Source organism: Emydura macquarii, unplaced genomic scaffold (assembly GCF_026122565.2).
Source record: "Emydura macquarii macquarii isolate MOO-44397 ecotype Brisbane River unplaced genomic scaffold, CSIRO-AGI_Emac_v2 contig_1348, whole genome shotgun sequence".
Classification (NCBI taxonomy): Eukaryota; Metazoa; Chordata; order Testudines; family Chelidae; genus Emydura; species Emydura macquarii.
The window spans coordinates 9,810,187-9,834,606 of record NW_027131485.1 but is presented as its reverse complement, the minus strand read 5'-3'; the positions used below and the strand labels follow the sequence as shown (position 1 = coordinate 9,834,606).

Genomic DNA, 24,420 nt, shown 5'->3' with positions numbered 1-24,420 from the left:
CCTGTAAATTGTGCTGGATTCCTTTTTCTCCAAATGAGCTGAGGCAGGATTTAACAGCTGCTCACGCAAGACGCCATCAGATTTCCACCATCGAAGGTTTAAGTGTTCAGAGCAGAGCGTTTGAAAGAGAAAAGATCTTAAGGAAACCACCCCTTGGGAGAAAGCAGTCAAATGCCAGTCTATGCTGGCGCTGCTGAGGTCCTCTGCACTGTCCATTTCCAATCCTATGGGATGTGGTGGTGCTGGTTTGCTTTGCTAGGGCTTGCAGGATTGGATGGGGTCAGCTGGAGGGGCACGGGCCATGCTGAATGGCAAACAAAAGGATCTTGTGCTGACTGGGCAGCCTGGGGAAGGGCTGAGGGCTAGTTCTGTGACTTCCACTGGCGCTCCAGGAATCTGCAGCGTGGTGATTGTAATGGCATGCCAACCTGTATCGTACTGGTGATAGTGTGTGTACCATACCTCATTTACGCTAACCTCAGCCGGACCTGGCAGAGCATTAAAGGATCTAACAGTGAACACATCTGGTCTGTATAGCAAGCTCTGTAGCCTGTCCGTAGCTGGCACTTGAACATGACAGCGGTGAGAGAGCAAGTCTTAATGCGCTGCGGGTGGATTTCTAGCCCCAGGGAAAGGCTTGCACACGACAAGCAGAGGGGACGGGTTTTCACTCGAAGCAGCTGGTTTGTAATGTCTCGCCTCACTGGAAAGCCTTGTTGCTAACCTAGCGTTGCTGGCTGATCCTGTCACCCTGCGCAGCGCCGGGGATGAATTAGGGCTGTGCGTGTGGGACTTTTACAAACTAGGCTCCTGTTGGTTCTGTGTAGATACCAAAGATCCACTTGCTGCTAGGAGCTTGCTCCTGTGTCCTTGCCCAAAATATCCCCTCCCTCCCACCCACTGCTGGGCAGGGCGATTAATAGATTTTAAGAACAGAAAGGACCGCTGTGATCATCTAGTCTGAAATCCTTCATAATACAGGCCATATAGGAATTCCCTGAATTAATTCCTGCTTCAAATCCAATAGCTGCAGTTGAACTAGAGTATATCTCTGTGCAGGGTACCGGTGGACTGCTGCCCAGAGGTGGTTGCATTTCAGTGATGCAGCATTTGCAATGTGCTTTGGGATCCTCTGGATTGGAAGTAGTATAGGAATGATAAGAAAGAAACTTGACTGCAGGAGCCAGGAGATGAATCTTTCACACCTGGAGTGGAGGCTTTAAACAAAAAGCTGCTGCTTAACCATCATCATCGTTTGTTAAGGGCAAAGGCTGAAAAGGTGCTGGTGGCTGCTGGGAACAAAGAACAGAGTCAGTCCCTGTCTGGAGGAGCTTGCAGTATGAATGACTGACAGGTAGACACCAAACCAGGGCTGGCCAAGTTGAACACAGCAGCATCCTGGCCACGCCCCCTTCTACTGGCCACGCCCCCTTTGAGAACCTAGGAGAAAAGCAAAGAGCTGTTGGGTTAATTCCTGTTTCCTTTTCACCCCAGCTAGTGTGTTGGGCAGCAGGATGTTTCCCAGTGTCGATATGACGCTTATGGCCAGATTTGGGCCCCTTTGCCCATTTACTTTCCATCACAGGGAGAAGCTGCACGGTGGCTGTTTTGGGTCTCCCGCATACCCCAGTGCCCGGCTTCCAGTTGCTGCTGCAATGCTGATCGCTGAACCTCTGGGCAGCAATGCTGAGCCCGGCAGGGCAGCCATCCATCCCTGCCCCATGAAACCTTGCCTTTGCACAGCAGCCCCTGGAGCAATGACTGTGTGGGAGGTGGACAGGCAAAGAGGCTTAGAGGAGAATCCGGGCCCTGGATTACTGGCTGGTTGCACTCAGCAGCAGCCCATGCCTCTCCTGGTAGGAGAGCTGCCTTTGGTTCCTTCTGACCCCGTCACTGATGACTGACGGCCTATGCTTGTCATGCCCGTGCAGTCCAGGTGCCGCTCAGTTCTGACAGCCCATTGTGGCCCAGCACCGAGGCTGTGCTGGAGTTAACCCTTCCTATCCCGGGCTGAGCGCAAATGCCCAATTACACTTTAAATGGTTACACAATGAAACACAGTGTTCTGCAGAATATAAATCTGTGCAGTTTGGCTGAGTGATGATTGGGGAGGCGGGGAGACAGGATCACGGGCTGCAGATATCTGGAGGAGGGGCAGGAATTACGAATGAGAAAACACAGGCTGAGTGGCAGAGAAAATTTCCTGGGCGGCAATTGACAGAGGGATAGCTCACCGTGCTAGCTTGGCCACAGCCTGAGTACTGCAAACCCAGTGCCATAGGTCTTTCATTCCAGTGTGGACATACCCACCGAGTCCCCTGCTACTGGGTGCCGGTCGCAGGCCAAGGTACAGCTATGGCTTGGTGTGATCGGTTAACGGAGCCTATTCGAGCCACTACTCTGCCTGTGTTAGCCCAGAGGTGCCTCCCTCCTGGACCGTAGGACACTTGGAAAGCAGCGCATTGCTTAGTGTCCAGACAGGGCTGATGGCCTCACCCAGCAGGAGAGCCGCTTTTGGTAGGCGACCTCCCCTAACCCCCTGAAACGGGACCGCTTTGACGCCTGTTCGACTGTGCCCTGCAGGGCCTCCACGGGGCAATGGAAGCACAACGCGACGGGGCGCTTGGCTGTCACCGTCACTTGCGCTGAATCCAGTGCCCCAAATCCCACTGACGATTCGCCTCCGTCAGACCTGGGAAATCACAACTGGGCGCATGCCCCGGGGGCGCTCGGCTGCTATAGATGAAGCGCAGACCCAGCAGACAGGCAGCAGGCTGTCTTCGTGCTCCATTGCTAGTGACACAGACACGGGATCAACGTAACCGGCGTGTGCCTGAGGCCTTGTCAAAGTGGGTGTGAAGGCGGACACCTTGCGTACCTCGCACATCGTTGCCTGGGCAACAGCAGCCCTGTGTGCCCGGAATGGGGCACAGCTCTCCAGCTGTACCTCTGGCGAGTCCCCCACTTCCAGGAGGGCCAGCCTGTGTTCAATAGGCCACACACCAAGGCAAACAGTGCCAAGGCCTGTGCCAGGCTGGCCCCCTCCGGCACACAAAGTGGGGGTTGGCAGCACCCCCAAACTGCTCATCAGTGCCCCGCTGGGTGCTCCAGCTCTGCTCGAGCGCCAGCCCAGCAGGATAGGGTGCCTCCCTTTTCAGAGCCAGCCCCCCCACTCCTGACAAGCCCACCGGTGCTGCAGGTCGGGGTTGTGCTGGGGAACGGGCATCATCTGTGTCCTGCCTGTGGAAACCTAGTGAGATGCTCAGCCCCATGGCAGCCGGACTCATGCCATGGTGTTGTGGCGATGTCCCGCATGGGCCGGGCTGGGGCACTTGTTCGCCTCGCCCCGCCACCGCTGCCCATGTTCTGGCTGGTCTCAGCGTCTCTGCGGCAGTGGTTAGCCCCCCTGGTATGTATAACAGGAAGGCTCTGCGCTCCTCCAGCCATGGCACAGGGAGGAAGACGAGGCCCAAGGGGTGAAGTGCAGTTGCGGCCACGCTGCAAACAAGCTGCATGCTCTCGCGAGTCCGTGGCAAAGCGATTGCTCATATTCACCTTCCGTCTCTCTTCCAGACGCCTGGGGCCCCCGGCTCGGCTTAGTGACCCTCACGCCTGGGGCCAGTGGCTGGTCTCTGCCCCCCAGACTCCAGCAGATAGCCATGAGGGCCGTGTTCTCCTTCTATAGCCGGAGGCTTGTTCATCTTGCCTGGATGTGTCTCCTCTCCTCCACGCAGGTAAGGGGGCTTCATTTGCCAGGACTCATGGTCCCAAAGCTGGGATTCTCCCCACCCATGAGCTTCAGCCCCTCCTGCCAGGGGCAGCCCCTCTGGGGAGCCAGGCAGGGGTTTCCAGGGACCTCTTCTTTCCAGCTGACTCTATGCAAATGTTTAACAGGGAGGGGAACAATTTCCCCAGGGTTGTGGTAGATTCTGAATCGCTGGCAACTGTTAAATCAGGGTTGGGTAATTTTTACACAGACCTGCCCTAGTGGAAAGGGATTATTGTGGGGCAGTGCTAGGCCCATGCGATGCAGGAGGTCAGACGAGATGATCACAGTGGCCCCCTCTGGCCTGGGAATCTATGACTCCGCTCTCAATTATTGTTCTGTTCTGAAGAGGCTTCCCCAGCCCCTCTCCGCAACAGCCCCTAGCCCAGCTCACAACTAGTTAATCCAGGGGCGATCCAGGCCCAGCCACTGCATGTAGCATGAAGCTCAGCAGACTGGGGCAGCGTCTGACCACAGGGCGGGAAGCAAGTTCCAGAGCCGGGGCCCCTCCACTGAGAACGCCCGGTCCCCAGCGTCTAGACCATGGTGCTGTGGGCCACGTTCATGCCTAGCGTCACTCTATGGGAGCCCGTGGAGCAATGGTTACCCCAGGGCAACCTTGGCCCAGGGGCTGCATCTGCCCAGAGCGTGGGAGGGAATGTGCCTGCCATTGCAGTAGACCCAGCGCCGCTCCACAAGCGACAGCGTGGTCACTCTCCAGTCATGCCGGCTCTGCACGGGATCTCCCGCAGCGCTAGCACTGGGGTGGGCCCAGGGCTGGAGAGATGCTAATGGTGCTCAGGGCAGAGTAGGCCTGTTATGTGAACACTTGAGCAGATGTCCGCTGCCATCGTTAATGCTCTCAGGGTGACCTAGTACACAGCTCTGCCGGTGCCCCTCAATCCTTGACCCACACCTCCTGCTACTCCAACCCTGGACCCGACCCACAGCTCTAGCCATGCCTTGTGCTGGACTCCGATCTGGCCCAGCGAGTGGGACGGGGCTGCGGTTTAGATCCCCCTGCACCCAGGTCGGGCACGAGGCTCTGACCTGAGATCTCTCCTCCCAGCACTGCGGCGCGAAGGTTCTGGAGAAGACCTTCGAGGAGTGGATGAGATACCGGGACGAGTGCTTGAAGAAGCTGGCAAATGACCCGTACCCCACAGGTAGGGCAGCCTGCAGGGGCAGTGCTGGGAGGTCCTGGTGTGTCTAAGGTTTGGAGACCATATTGAAGTGGAGTGGATTTATTGCCTATGGGCCACGTTCCCTCCCTCTGGGGGTGTGAAGGGGTGCAAGGCTCAGCTTTCGACACCAGGGTGTGCTCAGCTTAGACCAGCAATGGCCGCAGCGAAATCTTGGGCTGGGGGGCTGTGCCCGGACGGGTTGGAGCTGAGACACTCAGAGCATGCCTGCACTTTTCCCAGTGTGGGGACAGACACACTCCTCCCCTAGGCCAGTCCTTTCCTGGGATGGAGGCTAGGACTGGGGACGTCCCATGACACGACAGTCCCTGCAACTCGGCCTCCCACACCTGTCAGAGGCTCCCCCAATGGCTAATTAATAGCACCCCACACAGTGCTGATTGTGGGTAGCAGCAGAAACTTCCTGCCTTCCTCATGGCCCTTCCGCTCCCCAGCCAGCACTGGCACCTGCTGCTGTGGCAACTACGGCTGATCCCCCCATTGGTGGGGGGCCAGGGTGATACCCACCCCCCATTAGCTAATTTCAGCCCCCAATCTGTGCCATCCCAGGCAGCATCCGCTCAGCTTGGAAGGCATTTGCCACCATGGACTCATTGCGGTACTGGGGAAACGAGCTGTGAGTCTGAGGTGCAGAGGAAGGGTGAGGGGAGACAGAGCCTGTTTCAGCAAAGGCAGAGAGGAGAAGCAGAGAGGTTTGTAGAGAGTTCCTTGGCACGGTGGGTGGCGGGTGGCGTGCTCCCCAGAGGGTGGGCCAGGAGCTCTGGGTGCTGTGAAGAAGCAGATCCTATGGCATGGTGCAGGGCTCCACGCGACGACCCAGCTGGGCTGCCTGCTTCCTGGGAAATCCTCTCCAGGGTCCTGGCTGACAGCCAGCACTCGGACGGCCAAGGTCCCAGGCTTAGTGCGAGGGCGGGCAGGACTCTGGGCATCGGTGGAATTTATTATTTGTATTGCTGTGGTGTCCCAGTCAGAGGTCAGGGTCCCACAGTGCTAGGCCCTGCACAGACGGCCCCTGCCCCGAGCAGCTTGCAATCAAAGGAGGGCAGGTTCCTGAGGAGCGTGGATATCGTCACTGAAGCTCACAGTTTAATGCTGAGTCCACCCCTGCCAAGAGGGCCTGAGTCCAAGCCCAGGGACGTCAGGGCTCGAGTCAGGCCCAGGTCTCGGGATCAGGCCCTCGCTGAGAGCAGCAGCTACTGGATGGGATGGCTGTGGGGTGCAAGGGAGAGGTCCAGCCCCCTGTGCGTCTGGGGTGGGGAATGAGGAAGGCTCTCAGCTGACAGGCATGACCGGCAGTTCCCTGGGCCAGGCTGTTTGCAAGGCCTGCCTTAGGAGACGGCAGGGATGCCGCAGTCCAGGCACAGTGCAGGCTGCTGGCCCCTCCCCTCCTGAGCTTTGCCTTTGTCCTTCGAAGGGCTCTACTGCAATCGGACGTTCGACATGTACACCTGCTGGCCAGACGGCAGCCCAGGCAGCACCATCAACGTTTCCTGCCCTTTCTACCTGCCATGGTTCGAGAAAGGTAATGACAACCGGGGCTGCTCTACAGCCTGGACTCTGAGCGCTCCCGGGGAGGGGTCACAACCATTTCCATGGTAGAGAGGGGGAAACTGAGGCATACCGCAGGGAGCTGACTTGCCCAGGGTCTCCCAGCGAGTCAGCAGCAGGGCTGGGAGTAGCACCCTGGGAATCCCTTTGCTCTAACTGCTCTGGGCCTTGCACACCTCAGGGCACCATTCACCCCTGTGCAGAGTGGGTGTGAAACACGACCAGACCCCAGGTCTCCAACTCCCCCTGTGCACTCCGGTGCACGGGGTGAGTGACTGCACAAGGGGTTAGTATCAGGCCCCTGGCACCTCTGTGGGGGCACTCAGGGTGCAGTGGACTACTGGGGATGGGTCATACTGACGTGGGGCTGCAGGCTCACATGCAGAGGTGCCTTTTCACTGTATCTGCATATGGGAGGGAGGCCCATCATTCCCCCCCCCATGGGGTAGGAGGAGCACTCCCTCCACTTGGGTCAGCTTGCCCCACGGATCTCTGCCGTCTCCGTGGGCCACTAACCCAACCCAAGCAGCTGCAGTTGCAAGCGATGGCCTGACAGCCTGCACGGCCCCCCAGGGTAAGTCTGCGAGGGACGGGAGAGCAGCTTGGAAACGGGAGACTCCACCTGCCTCTGCAGCCCAAATGTCTCCGCAAACAGGTCCTTTGCTGAGCCCCCAATGCAGGGTAACTCCTCTGCCGCTGTCCGGCATCTCTTCCTCTGCCGCTGGAGCCAGGAGGGGCAGCCAATATACAGTGAGAGGCTGTTGCGGGGACACTCCTCGCCTGACTCTAAGGGTTTCAGAGGACAAGCCTGGCCTTGAGGCCTGATCTTACAGAGCCATGTGGGGCTCGTCGATGCAAGGCTGAGAGAAGCATCAGAATGTTGGGGTGGTGATGTCATTCCTTTTGGGCTCCCTCATCACTGTAGGGGGGTTGGCTACAAACGGAGCCAGCCATAGGCCCAAATAGAAGGTGTCCCTGTGGCAGCTTAAACCAAATGTACCCCAACTTCTTTGATTATGAACAGATTTTTTTATTCAGGTAATACACACAACCCAGCAATAGCTCCATCACCCCACATTCTTCCTCAGTAGCTAACAACACATGACAACCTTAGGGGTGCCAGGGAGGATGGAGCTAGGCTGTTCTCAATGGTGGCAGATGACAGAACAAGGAGCAATGGTCTCACGTTGCAATGGGGGAGATCTAGGCTGGATATTAGAAAAGGCTTTTTCACTAGGAGGGTGGTGAAGCACTGGAATGGGTTACCTAGGGAGGTGGTGGAGTCTCCATCTTAGGTTTTTAAGGCCTGGCTTGACAAAGCCCTAGCTGGGATGATTTAGTTTGGGTTGGTCCTGCTTTGAGCAGGGGGTTGGACTAGATGACCTCTTGAGGTCCCTTCCAACCCTAATCTTCTATGATTCAATGATTAGAACAACCTCACGTTTCCTTGTTTAACTATTGGCCTACTCTCGCTAGTGGCTGGCTTATTATACACATCATCACCTTTCTTCCCTGTTAAGTATTCACTTCACAACTTCCAAAGCCAATAAGAATATCTAGTAATGCATTTCAGATCGCAAATAACAGTAATCAGAAGTAAAGAGGCACTCAGTCACTCTTACACTGTGTAATCTTTTAAACGGGTAGGAGGATGTTTCTCCCATATAGAACACTTTCAATTCAACCTCTGCAGAAGGTGATTCCATCATCAGCGTTGCATTTTCAGGAACCACTTTTGGCATAGACTGGTCATTCTGCGATTCTTCAACAGTCTGTTCACGAGGTCTGTCTGTAACAGTTGATATTGTGTCTGGCGGCTTCCCCTCCACACTTGCTTTTTCTCAGCTGATCCACATGTTGGCACATAATTGTGCCACCCAGCTGGAGTTACTGGGTAGGACTCTGGCCCTGTAACATCTTGAATGGTAGCTGGCATCCAGCTCGGACAAAGTTTTTAGCATAAAGAACTTCTTCAGCAGTAAAACATGTTTTTAGCATATTTGTCATGTTGCTGCTTTTGCTTCTCTTGTTTTTGCTGCATTTTTCCCACTAAGTATGGATGCATAAGGTCCAACTTTAGCTTTAGTTTCTTTCCCATTGACATCTCCGCTGGGGCAGGCCTGTGGTAGACTGCTGTATTATCTGACAATTAAACAGGTAACGAGAAACTCTCATATCTATAGTACTTCCAGCTATTCTTTTAATACCCTTTTTAAATGGCTGAATTGCCCATTCAGATAACCTATGTGAGGATGGATGCTGAGGTGCCAATGTAACATGTTGAATGCTGTTTTGCCTCCTAAATCTCTGCTTCCTAAATCTGCATTTCCAACTTCTTAACAGCTTTGTACGAAATAGAATATTCATAGGCTCTTAATGTCACTGCCCACCTCTGCATTCTGGTGATGCCATTTTTGGGACAGCCTTTGTCTCATTAAACACTGAGGTCAGGGGGTTGTGATTGGTGCAAAGTGTAACGCTATGCCCTCATGTATTCGTGAAACTTCTATATCCCAAAGATAATAGCTAATCCGTCTCGATCTAGCTGTGAGGAATTATGTTCAGCAGAAGAGAGAATCTGGGATACAAATACAATCGGTTGCTCTGATCCATCTGCCATCTGGTGAACTAAAACAGTTCCAGTTCTATAAAGAGATGCATCACAAGTCCAGAACAGTTCTTTGGCAGCTTGATAATGGACCAGAACTTTTGAGGTCTGCAGGTCTGAAATATTTCTAAATTCAGCGGCATCCTGAATTGCTTTGACTTTCTCTCTCACTGGGTGTAGTCCCTGGGCATCCACTTGATATCACTTCATGTGCCAGGAAGGAAAACTTATCCTGTTTTAGGCACAGACCTGCTTTCTTTAGCCTGTTTAACACTTCTGCTAACTTTTGGAAATATCCTGTGTCTGTAGTACATGTGGTTAGTATCCATCCAGGTATACTGCCCATCATGGGCTACACTCGCTGCTATGGCGCCTCCTTGTGGCTACACGTGGGGGATTAGTTCTCATCCGGTCTGGTGGCCCCCTTCCATTACTGGCTCCCTCTGCGATCTCTCTCTGGAGGTGCTGCCTCTTCATGACTCGGCCCTCTGGCCAGGTCACTAGAGTCCTCTCTTTCCATAGCATCGAAGTCCCAGAGAATTGTCTGTCTTCCGATCCGCTGCCAAGTCTGTGCACTTCCCTAATGGAAGACTAAGGGAAAATCAAAGAATCACCAAATTGTAACTGTGGCAAGGTACAACCCACGCAACACATCACGGATACCTGCCCTATTCCCATTTATGGTGGTGGCACAAGGGGACCCACCTACCTACCTCAAAGCATTAGAGTGGCTTTCAAATCTCCAGATTCAATTAGAATCCCAGTCTGTTGCTTTTCAAATGCCACACAGATGAAGAACAGGTTCAACATTTTGTTTCATAACAGAGGGTACAGAGCTGGGTTTGAAATAACAAGGTGTGACGTTTGGATTAATGTAGATTTTAGCAGTAGCCCCTTTGAAAGTGCCCTGTTCATCTTTAAATGCCTCCTTAGATATATTTAAAACAGTTTCCAGAACTAGATCGTCTTCTGATTTCAGGTGATGCACTTTTCCCTTCCAGTCCAGTGAACGGTCAGCCAACCATCCTCTATCGAGTAACTTAGGGCCAGCGCCCGCATCCACTTGCAATGGTGGATGCTTTACTTGGCTCTAGTAGGAAACCTTTGCTTTGGTGACTCCTGGTATCTTTATTGCTTTTCCGGTGTTTAGTTTGATCCTACATTTCTGCACTGGAGCGGGTTTGCTATCTTTCCACAAGGTCTCATATGCTTCTTGGCTCACAGGAGTCATGCTGCATCCCCGTGTTGAGCTCAAATTGTACGTTTTTTTCACTTACCGTCAGTCCAATATGAATGGGACCTACTTTAGGAATATTTGTTTGTTATACTATAGATAGTATAAGCCACTTTCTCCTCTTTTTCATTACTTTCCTTCTCCAGTACACGAAAGGTACCATGGCTTTTAATCATGGTTTTATGCATCTGCTTGCTTGGTTTTATTTTGGCACTCTTCTAACGTGCCTAGTCAATCTGTAAATGTGACATGTTTCATGTTTAGATCTGCAGACCATTGGGGTGTGTTTGCCTCCACAATGATAACACTCTTTACTAGCTGATTGGATTGGTTTCCCATGGTGCCTGGCAATTTTATACACAGTACCTTGTGTTTCCTGCATGCTATTTCCATCTCCCCAGGCTCCTGTGGCTTGTGTTGGTAAATCCTATATGGTTTTATTTGCAGATTCCATAGCCTGGGCGGATTTCAGAGCTGCCTCAAATGTTAACTGTGGTTCAGACAGTAATCTCCTTTGCATTTTGTCATCATTAATGCCACAAATTAATCTGTCTCTTGGCATTTGTGTCAGACTTGCACCATAATTACAAGCTTGAGGGAGCTTCCTCAGTTCTGCCACAAATTCTTCTACTCTCCCCCCCGATTTCTTTGACCGAGCATTAAACCTAAATTGTTCTCCTGTTTCACTAGCTGTTGGATTGAAATGGTTCTTTAGCAGATTTGATTAGTTCATCAAAAGTTTTATCTCCGGGCTTTTCAGGGGTTAACAGGCTTCTTATTAAATTTTAAGTCTTGGCCTCTACACTGCTGAGTGTGACAGCTTTCTGCTTACCTTCACCTTCCATTAGCAGTGAAAAAATAAGATATTTTGCGGAATTCTGCCCAAGTTTGCGGATTAAATGGTGAACTAGTCCCAACTACCTTGTGTATTAACAGTCTCTTTACTCAGGCAACATGCATGTATCTTGGCAATAGCTCCACAGACCCTCCACAGTTGCCAACAACGCACAGCACAACCCTAGAATAGCCACATATTTCCTTCCACCAACAGAAGTTGGTCCAGTAAAAGATATTCCCTCGCCCCCCTTGTCTCTCTCATATCCTGGGATCAACACGGCTACAACAGCACTGCAAACATACACCCCTTAGAGGCTGCTTCATTGTACACATTATAACAGTCCCCAGGATTACCAGTTCTGGGGAGTCCCGGGGATAAGGCTTGTCTGAAGGGGGACCCAAGGGAAGGCAGTCAGCCTCAACGGTGACCCTGGGGCGCTCTGTGTCTGCAGTGAAACATGGGCTCGTGAGCCGCAAGTGTGGGCCAGACGGGCAGTGGCTGATGGTGAATGGCACGCAGCCGTGGAGAGACTATTCCCAGTGCGAGGAGGAGATGGAGTCCACCATGGAAGAGGTGAAGAGGCTGCGCCTGACGGGGGGATGCCCCTGGCTCTGTCCACGCCAGTGCCTGTCCCTGATATAGCAGGGGCACGTGCTGGGGCCCAGCCAGACTGCCAGTGGGCTGGGAGGAGTGTTGGTGTTGGAGGATGTTGGGGAATGAGGGTCACAGGAGCTGAAACAAGAGAGAGGGCAGCGAGGGTGGGGAGGTGTAATAATGCACAGGAGGAGAGGAGTGGATATGGGTGTGTTATAACGGATGGGGGAGGGGAAGGGGAAGGGCATGTTATAACATACAGCAGGGGGAGGAGACCACTCAGAAATAGAGTTCAATATAAGCACTGCTCCCTCCCCTCCCCATCTCTGCTCAGTCACGGGTACACGCTGCCTCTCCCTTCTCAGGGTGCTGACCTCCCCACCCCCCGTTCTTCCCTCCCCGACTAATCCATTGTCTGGCTGGGTGGAGCACTGGTCACCGTTTCCCCCTGAGCCCCTCAGTGCCGCTTGTCGGGGCCCTTGCCAGGCCGGGCAGTTCAGGACTCTGCTCCCTGGGGTGGATAGGGCGTGAGGGCATGGCTGAGCTGGGGCCACCCCACGGGGCTCAGCTTCGCAGGGCAGCGCATCCCCCGACGGGCGCGCGGAGTGCGGGCTGGCAGAACTGGCTGTCTGCCTCACCGGTTCCCTTTGCCCATGCCAGGAAGGGGCCCGCCGGCTGATGGTGAGTTTCAAGGTGCTCTACACGGTGGGATACTCACTCTCGCTCCTGGCGCTGGTCTCCGCCCTGCTCATCCTCACGGTCTTCAGGTAGGGCCCGAGCCTGGGGCGCCGGCGCGCTGGGCATGCTGCATCAGCGGGGCGCATGCAGGGGCTCTCCAGCGGGACTGGAGGGAGGGGAGGGACAGCCCCTGTGCTGGGCACAGCCCTTTCTCGGGGAGGGAGCACCTTCGTTTTGCTCAGCTCCCCAGCACTGAAAGCCGTCTCTCTCCCTGGGCCCAGGAAACTCCGCTGCACCCGGAACTACATCCACGCAAACCTCTTTGCCTCCTTTGGGCTCCGGGCCATCTCCGTGATCGTCAAGGATGCACTGCTGGAGAAGCGATGGGGCATGGAAATCCTCCAGGTCTCTGACTGGGAAGCGCTGCTGAGCAATGAGGCAAGCACCCCAACAAACCAAGTCCTCCTTGGGTGGGGGTGGAATCTAACTGCCGGGGCCTGCACCCCATGGCCTGGCTAGTGATGGGGCTACCTGCTGTGCCCCAGGGCCACACCCCGACAACTGGGCGGGGAGGCTTGACTGGGGGTTAACCTTACGTTGACTGGAGTTGGGTGTCTTGGGGTAACGCAGTCCATTGCAGACTCCACACACAAAACGGGAAATCAGCTCCCCCTACACTGACCTGCCACGTCCAGAGTTCATGAGTCCCTTCCTCAGGGCTGGGGGGTCCAGTGGCTGGCGCACTGGACTAGCACTCAGGAGACCCAGGTTCTGCTGATGAGTGATCTTGGGCAAACTGCATCCCCTTTATGTGCCTCAGTTTCCCCATCTGTAAAATGGGATCATGACAGTGACACCCCTCCCCAGTGAAGCGCTTTGATCCGCTGATGAAAAGTGCCATAGAACGAGTTGTTATTAACCAACTACCTGCTGCCCCTGCAAATGCTTCCCATGCCCTATGACTGAGCCGACCAATGACATCTCCCCTGCTGGCTGAGGCGAGACCCGCTGTGCTTGCTCTCCCATCTCTCCTCAGTAGCCTGCCTAACAGTTTCTCTAATGGGAGGAGAGTGGGGCACTATACCCCAGGAGATGAAGCCCTGGATGTTAAGGTCTCCAGAAGAGAACGGCGGGGGAGGACGGGAGCAGTGCGGTGGGATGATGGGGCCTGGATCTCCCGGCGTCACGTGCTTGGCGTCATGTGGAGCAGATCCGGGGCGGCGCAGGCTGTGCTGGTTAATGTAGACTCCCTAGTGGGAATGGACCGTGCTCTAGGCGTACCCCATAGCACTGGCTGCACTTCTAGTCCCAGTCTGGAGCGTCCTAGGCGCCTCTTCCTGCACAGTCACTTTCTCTCTCTCTCTCTCTGTGGCTCCTCTTCGCAGGCTGCAGTTGGCTGCCGGGTGGCTCAAGTGGTGATGCAATACTGCATTCTGGCCAATCACTACTGGTTTCTGGTGGAAGCCGTCTACCTCTACAAGCTTCTGATTGGAGCGGTGTTTTCCGAGAAGAACTACTACACGCTCTACCTGTACCTAGGCTGGGGTGAGGAGGAGAGCGGGAGCCACTGGGAACGCGGGCCCGGGCAGGTGGCCTGGGTGTGCACGTGGGGGGGAGACCCACGAGTAGGCAGAGTGGTGAGGGGTGTGTGTGTGAGGTGTGGGTAGGTGTGGGGATGCATGTGGCATGGGTGGGCGAGTGCCTGTGGTGTGGTCAGGTAGCACATGTGGGTGGGCCTGTGGAGGTGGGTGTGGGTCAAGGGCCTGAGGGGGCGGGCGTGGGCCTGGGGGTGGGCCTGGAGTACATGCGTATGGAGTTTGCTGAAGCAGATACTAGAATTACAGAGAACGTGTCGGCGAGCGCAGTGCGATGGGGGGAAGCGCCAAGAGGGCAGAGTCTTGGCCAAGGGGGCGCGTAGCCACCAGGTTCCCCACCTGGGCGACGTGACAACGGACTGACACCCAAGTGGCTTCCATTCAGCTCTGTGGGCCCCTCATCCGGCAGCTCACGCCCCTAAAGCGGGATTGCTGCACACAGCCACTAGCGGCACACCGGCCAGGCTAACTGCTTCATGGGTGACGTGGATGAGTGGTGTCCCCGAGTGGTGCATGCATGACACAGGACACCCTCGCTAGCTGGGGAAAATGGAGAGTCCAGGCTGTGGCCAGACCTCCGTCCCCCTGGGGCGAGAATCCCCCGGAGGGCAGGGGCAGGACCTGGATTGCGGGGGGTGCGAGAATCCCCCAGGGGGAGGGGAAGGACACTCCCTTGGTTTGTGAGAGCTGCCGTCTCAGCTCAGGCAGGTGCTTGGTCTTCACAGGGTTTGCTGTGTGACTTGCAGGAACCCCCGTGGTGTTCGTGGTGCCGTGGCTGGCAGCCAAGTACCTGAAGGAGAACACAGAGTAAGTATGGTGGGGAGTGGAGCGAGGAGCTCCATGCTTTGCGGTGCCTGCGTCCTAACCCCTAGTACGGAGCAGCCCTGGGAAGGGCAGGGAGAGCTCTGCCACTGAAACCAACGTGCATTGACAGCTGGGGAGAGAGGCATCCGATTCCTCCGGGCCTGGAGTGACACCCGTAGGGGCAAGGGAGGAACTCAGCCTCTGGGGCGCGGTCAGTGCGGCGAGGTGGTTAATAAAGCTGTGCTTGGAGGTGCTTTGTGGGACGGTCTCTGCACAGTGGGAACAGGCCAAAGACCCATCGAGCTGATTTCCCACAGGCCACCAAACGGGGGTGGTCACTGCAGACCTGGGCCCCTAGGACTAAACCCTGGAGGTGAGCGGCTCCACCTGCCAGTCCCTTGAGCCATTTGGGATAAGCTCTCAGCCACAATAGCCCAGCCAAAAACGTTAGAAGGAGACATGAAAACGAGCCCCTCTCCGGCCCGTCGGCAGCAGGTGGTGGAGTGTGGCACTCATGGGCTGCCTCATGGTGCTAGCGGGCTCCCGTCATCAGGGAATGCAGGAGCCAGCAAAGCCTGGCTCCGCGGGCCCAGGGTGGGAATTCTGGGCTCCAGTGACAGCACGGCCGCAGACGGAGAACATGGAGTCTCTGTGCCTGGCCCTGGAGCGAGCCTCCGGTCTGATGGGAAGAACAGAAGAGCCCAGGCTTCGCCTTCCGAGCTCCCGCTGCAGCACTTCAGGGGTGAGATGCAGCAAGCGTGGGGGTAAGGGGCAGAGATTGTCTTTCACTAGCCCACAGCATGCCAGGCTCCTGCAGGCCACATCCTGGCCTAGGCTGGCAGTGGAAGGGCTGAGGGGTCTCGGGGGAGGAGAACGGGGGGGGGGGGGGGAGGGAGGGAGGGAGATTGAGGATGATTCAAACCCTTGGAAAGCAGGCAGGCTGGCACACCTGGCAATAGCCATTCTGGGGCCTTGGTGCCAATGGCCTGTCCTAGCTCAGGGGTGGAGCCTCTTTCCAAGGGGATGGGACGTCCCAGTGAGCCAGTAGCAGCATTTTCCCCTTGCCCCGCTCTAGCGGTGGCACCCCCAGGACTCCTGTGTTGATGAAACATGACTCTCCTGCCCACTGGCTCTCCCATGTTTAACAGCCTGCCTCTCTTGTGCCGAAGGTGCTGGGCTCTGAATGAGAACATGGCCTATTGGTGGATCATCCGGATCCCCATCCTGCTGGCGTCCCTGGTAGGTGATCTCAGAGCCTGTGATCGGGGGTCATGCACAAGGCACCGTGCCTTTAAGATATCAGCAGCTTGTCTCCTGCAGTCACTGAGTCTGGCTCAGCTCAGAGGCTGATAGCAGCAGCTCCTGGGAACAGCTCCTGCCATAGAAATCATCATCCCTGGTCCACTGTCCTGGAAGGGTGCTCAGCATCATTCTGCCACTGAACAGCTGGGGAAACTGAGGCACTGGGGGGGACACTCAGCCAGTCAGGAACAAGCACCTATACCTCCTGGCTTGCAGTCCCCTTGTCTAACCACTAGGGGTGGCAAAGAAAGGAGACTCATCCCCACCAAGTAACTAACTCAATTTAGCCCCTCTGATTAATATACATTATGTTGAGCCCCATGATGGATATTGGGGGGTACTCAGGTCACGTACCCAGAGCGGCTGGCCCACGGCAACACACTGGGCTCATGGGTGAATGGTAACCCTCCACGTCCTCTCCCCCAGATCAACCTGCTGATCTTCATGCGGATTCTCAAGGTGATCTTGGCCAAGCTGCGTGCGAACCAGAAAGGCTACGCAGACTACAAGCTCCGGTGAGCAATGTCTGTCTGTGTACACCTGCTGGGAGTGACTTCCAAATGGGGGCCTGGCACCCGGCCAGTCGGGATCTAGCTACCCTGCATGGGAAACCTGGGTCTGTGGGATCCACACACGTGGACATGACCCACGCTTGTATCCACACTGCACTGTAAGCCTGGGTTTACAGTGGTTTGCAGCTATGCTAACATGTCCACACCGCACTACACAGACCACTGGAGTCAGATCTGCGGCTTGAGTTGCAGCCACACTGCAAAATGGCAGGGCATGGACCCCACCCTGTGAGGTGCAGGCTCATCCCGGGTGGGATCCAGGGCTTGAGTGCTCGCTGAGTCAGACAGATTTGTGTGTGGACAGTAGGGGGGTGTGGGCTCAAGCTCGGGTTTACGATGCAGCGTAGATGTACCCTGGCTGCATAACGCACTGTCATGCAAATTGGACTGAGATGACGACAGGTTGTGTTAACAAGGGGCTGTTAGTGCAGGTTCCCCGAGTGTGCAAGTCTAGGTAGAATGACACGTACTACAGCACATTTAGAGTCATAGACTTCAAGGCCAGACAGGGCCCCCACATCATCCAGTCTGAGCTCCTGTGTATCACAGGCCTCTTAACACCCCGCTCCCCAGAGCTGAATTTGTAATGAAAGTGGTGCTGGGGCTCAAGCGATTTTTCTACATTCGTAACTGATGCAGCAAGCCCGGAGATGCCGGGGGTAGGTGCCGGGGCTATGAACTGCCAGGCCCAGAGGTACTGGGGCTCTGCCCTGGCACAAATGAAGCACTGCCCCTCCCCTGCCCAGCCTGCCCAGGTCCAGGCCTGGTGTGGAGCTGGCCCCCAGCCTCCAGGCCAGGATGCCAAAGCTGTGCAGCCCACTGGCCTGGCCTGAGGGTCTCGTTATCACTGTGGGGGCCTGGCCCATGGGCTCCTGCGTCACTGGTGCTATGTGGCACACGTTGCAATCACCATTGCTCGTGGCGAGCACCAGTCCCAGCATGCCGTGCTCCATCCCCCGCCGAGCAGCCTGGCTGAACGGCATGCTGGGACCTGGTGCCCTCACGGGTAGGCTCAATGGTGGCGTTTGGGTGGGTGGGCTCACTGGCCTCTCAAGGCTGGAAGGACATCGTCTCCCATTTCATCCAGGGCAGCCCCCTCCCTGGAACCCTTCCAGCCCCTCACCAGGCTGCTCCCAGGCCAGCAGCCTGCTCGCCCACAGCCGCCTCTCCGCAGCCACCGGCCTGTAATGCTCCCCAGCTCCAAAGCACCGCACAGCTGGGAGCTTGTGACCCCTCCCCACACCCACGCAGGGCAGGCAGCTGTTACCCCTCGGGAGACCCCAGGCCTTTTGGCACATCTGGGACTAGAACTCCATCTAGCTGCCCCTCTGCCCCTCACTACAGATGTTCCCGTACCTCTCCTCACCTCCCCTCACACCTGCCCCTCTGAACACAGGGCCCCCGTCCCTTTCATATGAACTGGGGGAGGGGATCTCATCCTCTTTCAGGCTGGCCAAGGCCACACTGACCCTCATCCCTCTCTTCGGGATCCACGAGGTGGTCTTCATCTTTGCCACGGATGAGCAGACCACGGGCGTCCTGCGCTACATCAAAGTCTTCTTCACGCTCTTCCTCAACTCTTTCCAGGTGAGCTGGGCGCGCTGGAGCACAGCCTGCAGCAGGCAGGAGCAGAAAGCCTGCCCTCCTCCCCCCTCCCACTACCTTGTGCCACCATCACCCACTGGGAAGCATGGCCCTTTCCCCTCCAGTCTGTCCACGTTAGCCCGTCAGTCCTTCTAGCTCCCTGGCCTCATTGCTGGTGCTGGGGGGCAGTGGGGAGTCGAGCTGGGCTCTCCTCAGAGCCCCAGGACCCACAGTCACGTGCCTTCCTTGGGCTGCAGGCAGGCTGGGCCGTGCCTTAGACCAATGGCCCCTGCGGAGCTGTTCCCAGCCGCCACGAGGTGCAAATTGGTGGCCGGCAGCTGAAATGCTGGGCGCTGTGCCGCATTCTGTTCAGCTCCAGCTGCCTCCGCTCAGCCCATCGCCTGGGATTTGTGCATGTCACTGCCCTGCGTGGCTGGCCTGGCACTCCTGGGCTCTCCCTGCCTCATCCCATCGCCTGGAGCAGTCTTGAAATAAGAGGCGTGTCCTTGCCCCGTTAGAGTGGTGTATGTGCCCGGCTGGGCTGCCAATTACCACCACATCAAATGGAGGGAGATTACCCATCTGTGCCTGCCACGGCCATGCAATGCCCAAGCCAGGGGGCTCTAGAACTGGAAAATGATCTCCAAATCCTTCCCCCACTCCATCGCTGAGGAACGCAGATGGGTGTCACGTGTCTTGGCCAAGGGCTGAGCCCTGTGGTAACGCTGCATCAGGGCTGGCTGGGGGGATCGTGACATAGGTGAGCACGGCGGCACGGGTTGCCGCTGCAGCACAGCATGGGAGAGTTTTCCCCTCTCGTTGAAGCCAGCTGGAGTAGCTGGGCGTACTGCGTCCCGGCAGCTGGCCTTGTGGGACCCCCTGAACAGCAGCTGCCAGGGCCTGGCAGAGCCAGGCGGGGTTTGAAGGGGGAGGAGGCGCTTGGTGCTGCCCGGCTCACCCCTGTGCTCTCTCCGCAGGGTTTCCTGGTCGCTGTGCTGTACTGCTTTGCCAATAAAGAGGTAGGGGTCCTTTTTGTCCTGTTCCCTGCTGTGGGGTTGCTCTCCGGCCCTGCAACCACCAGCAGTTGGGGCTTTACCCCTGAGCTCTGCTCTGTAGCCCAGCTCTGGGTTTCTCTCCCCCTTAATTCACTGCCAAGCTGCTGCTGATTTGCTGTGCCCCAAAGCACAGAGAATGTGCACCACTGGGTCTCCGGCGGGGGGGTAGGAGCCTCTGATTCTACTAACACTGTGTCACGCTAAAGAACGGCTTTTATTGGGTGCGTCCATCCTAGCTGGGTATGGGCTGCCTTGTTTCATGGCTCCCAACCCCTCTGCATTCCAGGGCCACCATGCCAGGAGCCGAGAGCTGTATCCTGTTGCTGCCACCCCCATGTTTAATATAAAGGGGAGGCCCCACCCAAACTACAGCTCCTAGAAGCAATGCTCTGTCTCAGGCTGAACCCCCAGACTGCACAGCCGGGGCAGGGGAAGAGCCATGCATAACCTCTTTTTCTCCCTCCAAGGTGAAGTCAGAAATGAAGAAGAAATGGCAGCTGTGGAAGCTCGACCATCCCGCGCTCTGCTGCACACAGCGACGGCTGCACTGCCCAGCCCTGGGCCACCTGCCTAGGAAAGCCACAGGAAAAGGGTCCACCAGCAGCTCGATTGCTCAGAGAGTAGGCCAAGCGGCCAGCCGTGCTCCCACGCTCTGAAGGGGCTGGTGCCTAGTACCGCACCTCTCCAAAGGAGGGCCTTTGGGATCGTCTGTGTGCCAGCTGCCATGCAGGGCTAGGGGCCCATTGCAGCACGAGCCAGGGATGGAGAACGATGGTCCTGGCAGGGCCAAGCGCCTGTTTCCAAAGCACAGCTGAATCTGAGAGCCGCGGGTGCTGGTGCAGGTGCTGCCTTAGCTGAGGAGAAGCTGGGATCCTGCAGGGCCACACTGCAGCAGAAGAGAAAATGCTGAGGCTCCTAGGGGCCAAGGCCGTGGAGATGTCCTCAGAAGACACAAGCAGGCCTCAGATAGGACCCTGCGGTTTATGCTACACTGCACAACAGGGCACTGAAGGCATGAGGGTGAGGGATACAGCCCCCTCACTCCTGCTGGTGTCCTCTACTACCTGACCTGGTGCAGTGCTTGAAATCTACCTCTGCAGGATGCAACGTTCATCAGCCAGCGCTGCATCCAGGAACCCAGCCCCTCCCCGTTGACACCATTGCCGCCTGTCCCCTGCAGGAGCAAGACACGCAAACCTCAGCAAGCGGGGATGGAGCATTGGACTGTGTCGCATTGAGATGCTGCTGTAAGCCCTGGCACTAGGCTACACTTGGAAGCAGCCCTTGGACACAGCTGACCCAGGGTGGTGCAGTTCCACCCTGTAAATCGGGGCAGCCCGTTCCCTCACCTGTCGCTACTCTCCCCAGCTGTTAGCCAGGGGGACGTTTCAGAAGCTGCAGGACTGGGACAGGCCTGTATGCTTAGCCCCAGGAAACCCCACTGCGGGTGCACCTGCCTGTCATACCGGCCCACGCGGGAATAGCAGGCTGGCTGTGACGTCTTATAGCTGAGTGGCAGGGCAGGCAGGGTGGCTGGCGAAACACAGCTCAGTTGACGGGTCTAGCCCAGTGAAGTCGGCCTCTGGGGGAGGTGGGAGCCCAGAAACCCAGACAATGTCTCTGCATAATCCCAACATCTTCAGCACATGGGGCCTGGCTCTCAGCCCCCTTCCTCCAGCCCCCCGGTAGATCCAAGTCCAGTGCTATCATCTGCCTTCCCCTCCTGCCTGTCGCCCTGCCCAGCTTGTCCAACAGCCTGCTCTTCTCCTCTTCAGAGCCTCCCCTCGCCCCAGCCGAGCTCACCACAACTAAACTGTCTGAGCTGGCCCCCAGCGCCAGAGCCTCTGAGCGCCTCACCCTCTTTAGTATACTTACCCCATAGCAGGGGGAGCGTGGCCATACCATTGTTACAGATGAAGACCTGAGGCCAGAGAGGAATTATGAGACTGACCCAAGGGCAGGCAGGAAGTCGGGGGGCAGAGCTGGGCATTGAACCTGGCACTCAAACGTAGACACTAGTACCCTGAGCCACAACCCCCCCCCCCAGTGTCGAGTGCGGGGCAGGTGTAACTTGTACGTGCAGGTTCGGGGCAGGCAGCCTCTTAACACTGCATGGAGCGACTACGCTAGACCCTGGCAAGCCGATGGGATCAGTTATGACAGCCCCTCGACCTGCTGGGGGCAGGTTCAGAGGGGCTGGGATCAAGCCAGGTTGGGTCAAGCTTTAAAATTAGGCCCGAGCAGACCTCTGCTCACCAGTCCTAGGCTAGTGCCCTAACCCCCGGGCAAGCTTCCTCTCTGCCCCGCCCAGCGCTCACTGCTCTCTTTCTTCCATGACTGCGGCGAAGGAAAAGTGCTCGTCTGGGACGGATAAAGAGGCCGTCTGCTACCCTTGGGCGGGCTCGCCCCTCCTCTGCAGTCAGGAACTCTGCCACTGACAACACGGCAGGGTGGGAGATTCTGGAGCTCGCTGAGCAAGGGGTTGGGTTTGCAATCTGTTCTACTTCCGGCCCAGGTGGCAATGGACCGGCTGGGGCTGTACAGGCTGCTACGTGTGCAGAGGAAGTCAAGCTCACGCCCCTCGGGCCATCCTGAATCCAGATTGGCAGGGCTGGAGTCCACCATCTGCTGTGCATCCCCGGCTGGGGGCTCCTCGCTGCGACCCCTGGGAACACAGTCTCCATAGCCCAGCCAGTCTTATGTGTCCTTGCCGGCAGGCCCTGGTGAGAAGCCAATGGTAACTTTTCGTGATGTTGATTTAGGTGCTGGGACGTGGGCTGGGACCGGCCAGGCATTTCACCTAGATCACTACGTGGCCCTCTCCTGGGCGCAGCTTCTGGGCTGAGTCGGAATGCAGCTGGTAGAGCAAGAGCTGTAGAGGTGACTGGAGCCCCATTTCATCTTCACAGCCCCGAGCCATCCAGACCCTGTACCCCATGTGTCCTGCTGTAAATCAGGCTGGCAGTGTCGCCCTCTGGTGCCTCAGGCCCATGCAGCTGAAGCACAGACCTTTGTTTACATGGCTGCACATTCCTGTCTCCTGGTGGACAAAGAGCAGTATCTTGGCCAGCTGACAACAGCCAGCACTACTCCCCTCTGGCTCTGAGCCCTGCTTTACGAGCAGGGAGGCTGCAGCCAAAATGCAGCCCGCAGCTGCCCTCATGCCCAGGATGTGTGGGGTGCAGGGACCACAGCTCCACCCAGGCACTGTGCCATCTCCAGCAGAACAGGTCATGGCTCCCAGGGAGAAGGAAGGTTGCCACAATCTCTCTCATTTTATGCAATTTAGGTCCAGGTGGCCTCTTGGGCTCCTGGCAAGTGGCCACTGTGACCACTTGGTCGCAGGCAGTGTCTATGTGCCCCAGCTGCTGCAGGGCTCTGTGGGGGCTGGATAATGCAGCGCCTCCAGGGTGTGGTGGAAGGGATTGTTCTGGGTATGTTACAGGCTAGTAAGGAGCCAGCGTAGTGGGTTCGAGGCTAGAGAGCCACTTCTGCCCTGCTTACCGAGGCTGTGAAGGAGCAGAGCGTTTTGCACATTTATCTTTTCACATGTAAATAAAGGTTTATTTTTTCAGCAAAGGAACCATGCTGCTCTCTGCTGCCTGGAAGGGGGCGGGGGGGGGGGGGGAAGCCTAGCAGAGGGGCAAGCCAGCTGGGCATACAGGGAAAGGGGTAGCAGCTCCAGGGATGGAGCTGGACGTTGAACACATGAATCAAGCAGGTAAGAGTGGGAGGGGCTAATTTCTCAGGAGATGGTGTTCCCAGCTTCACTCCTGGGGCTCATGCTGGCACCCCAACCTCCATCTGCACCAAGCACTGTGTTCTCTCCTTAACAAGAGCAGCAGTAGAAAACCCAGCCCTTCTGCCCCTCAGAGCGACTAATCCCCCTGCAAAGAATTAAAAACAGCACAGCTCTTCCTTGGCTTTACATTTCACTCAGCATAGCCCAGGCCATCAGAGCAGGCAGCTTCTCAGCTGTGGTGCTGGCCAGATTCTCCTCCATGCTAGCACACTGCTGCAGCGTCTGCATGTCTTCCGAAGCCCTCTGCACGTCCTGCCTGCCGGAAAGGGGAACGGCTTTCAGTGCATTGCCCCCTCCCTCCCAATTTCACAGAAGCATTTGGATGGGGCTCAGCCTCTGTAAAACCACCACCATGCTCTGCCAGGGTCCTAATAGCCAAAGAGACTGACATCAGCTAATGTACGGGCAGCCAGCCCCTCCCAGCTAGGCAAAAGGAAATCAGGAAGGTGTGTGGCACACAGACAGAACTGGCCCACATGAGATGAGCAGGCAGCCTGGACCCTCATACCCACAGAGTAGGACAGCTGCGTGCAGACTTGAATGTAGTGATCAGAGGGTTTTGGGTTTGGCTGGAGAGAAAGACGAAGGTTGAGACACTTCAAAAACAGACTCTTGATTTAAGCCAACTCTCCCTGGCATCATCTCTGCTTGGAGGGGCTAAATGTTGGGGTGAGTGTTTTGTGAAAGCCATTACAGTCTGACATGGGATTTGGACCAGCCTGAGATGAGAATCAGGCCCAGGGGCACTAGCTTGGCTCAAGGCCTAAATCCTGGCCCCAGCAGCCCTTGCATGCCCAGACCCTGCTGCCTTAAACCCATGTCTAATGCACTTTGCCACATGCTCAGCTCCTGTCCCACAGCGGGGGCGCGAGAGGCCTTTACAGGGGAAAAGGCCAAAGGACAAACAGCGAGAGGGGAATGGCCCAACGTGATCAGGTTGAGAGGAGTTAACACAATTTAGCCAACAAGCTTCCTTGTAGAGTCAGGCCCTGCTCCCCACGTCAACTCTCAGCCCTGCACACCACATGTGGCTGAATCTGGCTAGAGCTAGTATGCAGCAAGTGGCAAATACGTACCCTATAGAAGTGTGCGCTGGGGGAGGAGGGGAGAGATTGCGAAAGTAACAGACACTAAGAGTGGCGTTTGCAGGTGCTGTTTGCAGGTGCTGTGACCCCAGGATAGTAGAAAGGCAGCATGGGTAAGGAAGAGCTCGGGGTGGCTCAGAGCCATGTCTCTTT

At 56.5% G+C, this 24,420-nt stretch overlaps 1 protein-coding gene across 1 annotated transcript; it reads left to right on the top strand.

Moving 5' to 3' along the window:
* Positions 1–3,659: 3,659 nt before the first annotated feature.
* LOC137155257 (glucagon receptor-like) lies at positions 3,660–20,036 on the top strand. The gene is made up of 13 exons (XM_067551462.1): positions 3,660–3,734; positions 4,836–4,932; positions 6,383–6,490; positions 11,648–11,769; positions 12,451–12,557; positions 12,750–12,906; positions 13,854–14,013; positions 14,810–14,870; positions 16,037–16,106; positions 16,596–16,684; positions 18,190–18,328; positions 19,303–19,344; positions 19,848–20,036. Exons 1-13 carry the CDS (start codon positions 3,660–3,662, stop codon positions 20,034–20,036), a joined length of 1,416 nt encoding a protein of 471 aa, XP_067407563.1.
* The last annotated feature ends 4,384 nt before the right edge of the window (positions 20,037–24,420 follow it).

Coding starts and splice junctions, on each gene's coding strand:
- LOC137155257 (XM_067551462.1), top strand. CDS start 3,660: ATGAGGGCCGTGTTCTCCTTCTATAGCCGGAGGCTTGTTCATCTTGCC. Junction 11,770..12,450: donor TGGAGTCCACCATGGAAGAG/GTGAAGAGGCTG, acceptor TGCCCATGCCAG/GAAGGGGCCCGCCGGCTGAT. Junction 18,329..19,302: donor TCTTCCTCAACTCTTTCCAG/GTGAGCTGGGCG, acceptor CTCTCTCCGCAG/GGTTTCCTGGTCGCTGTGCT.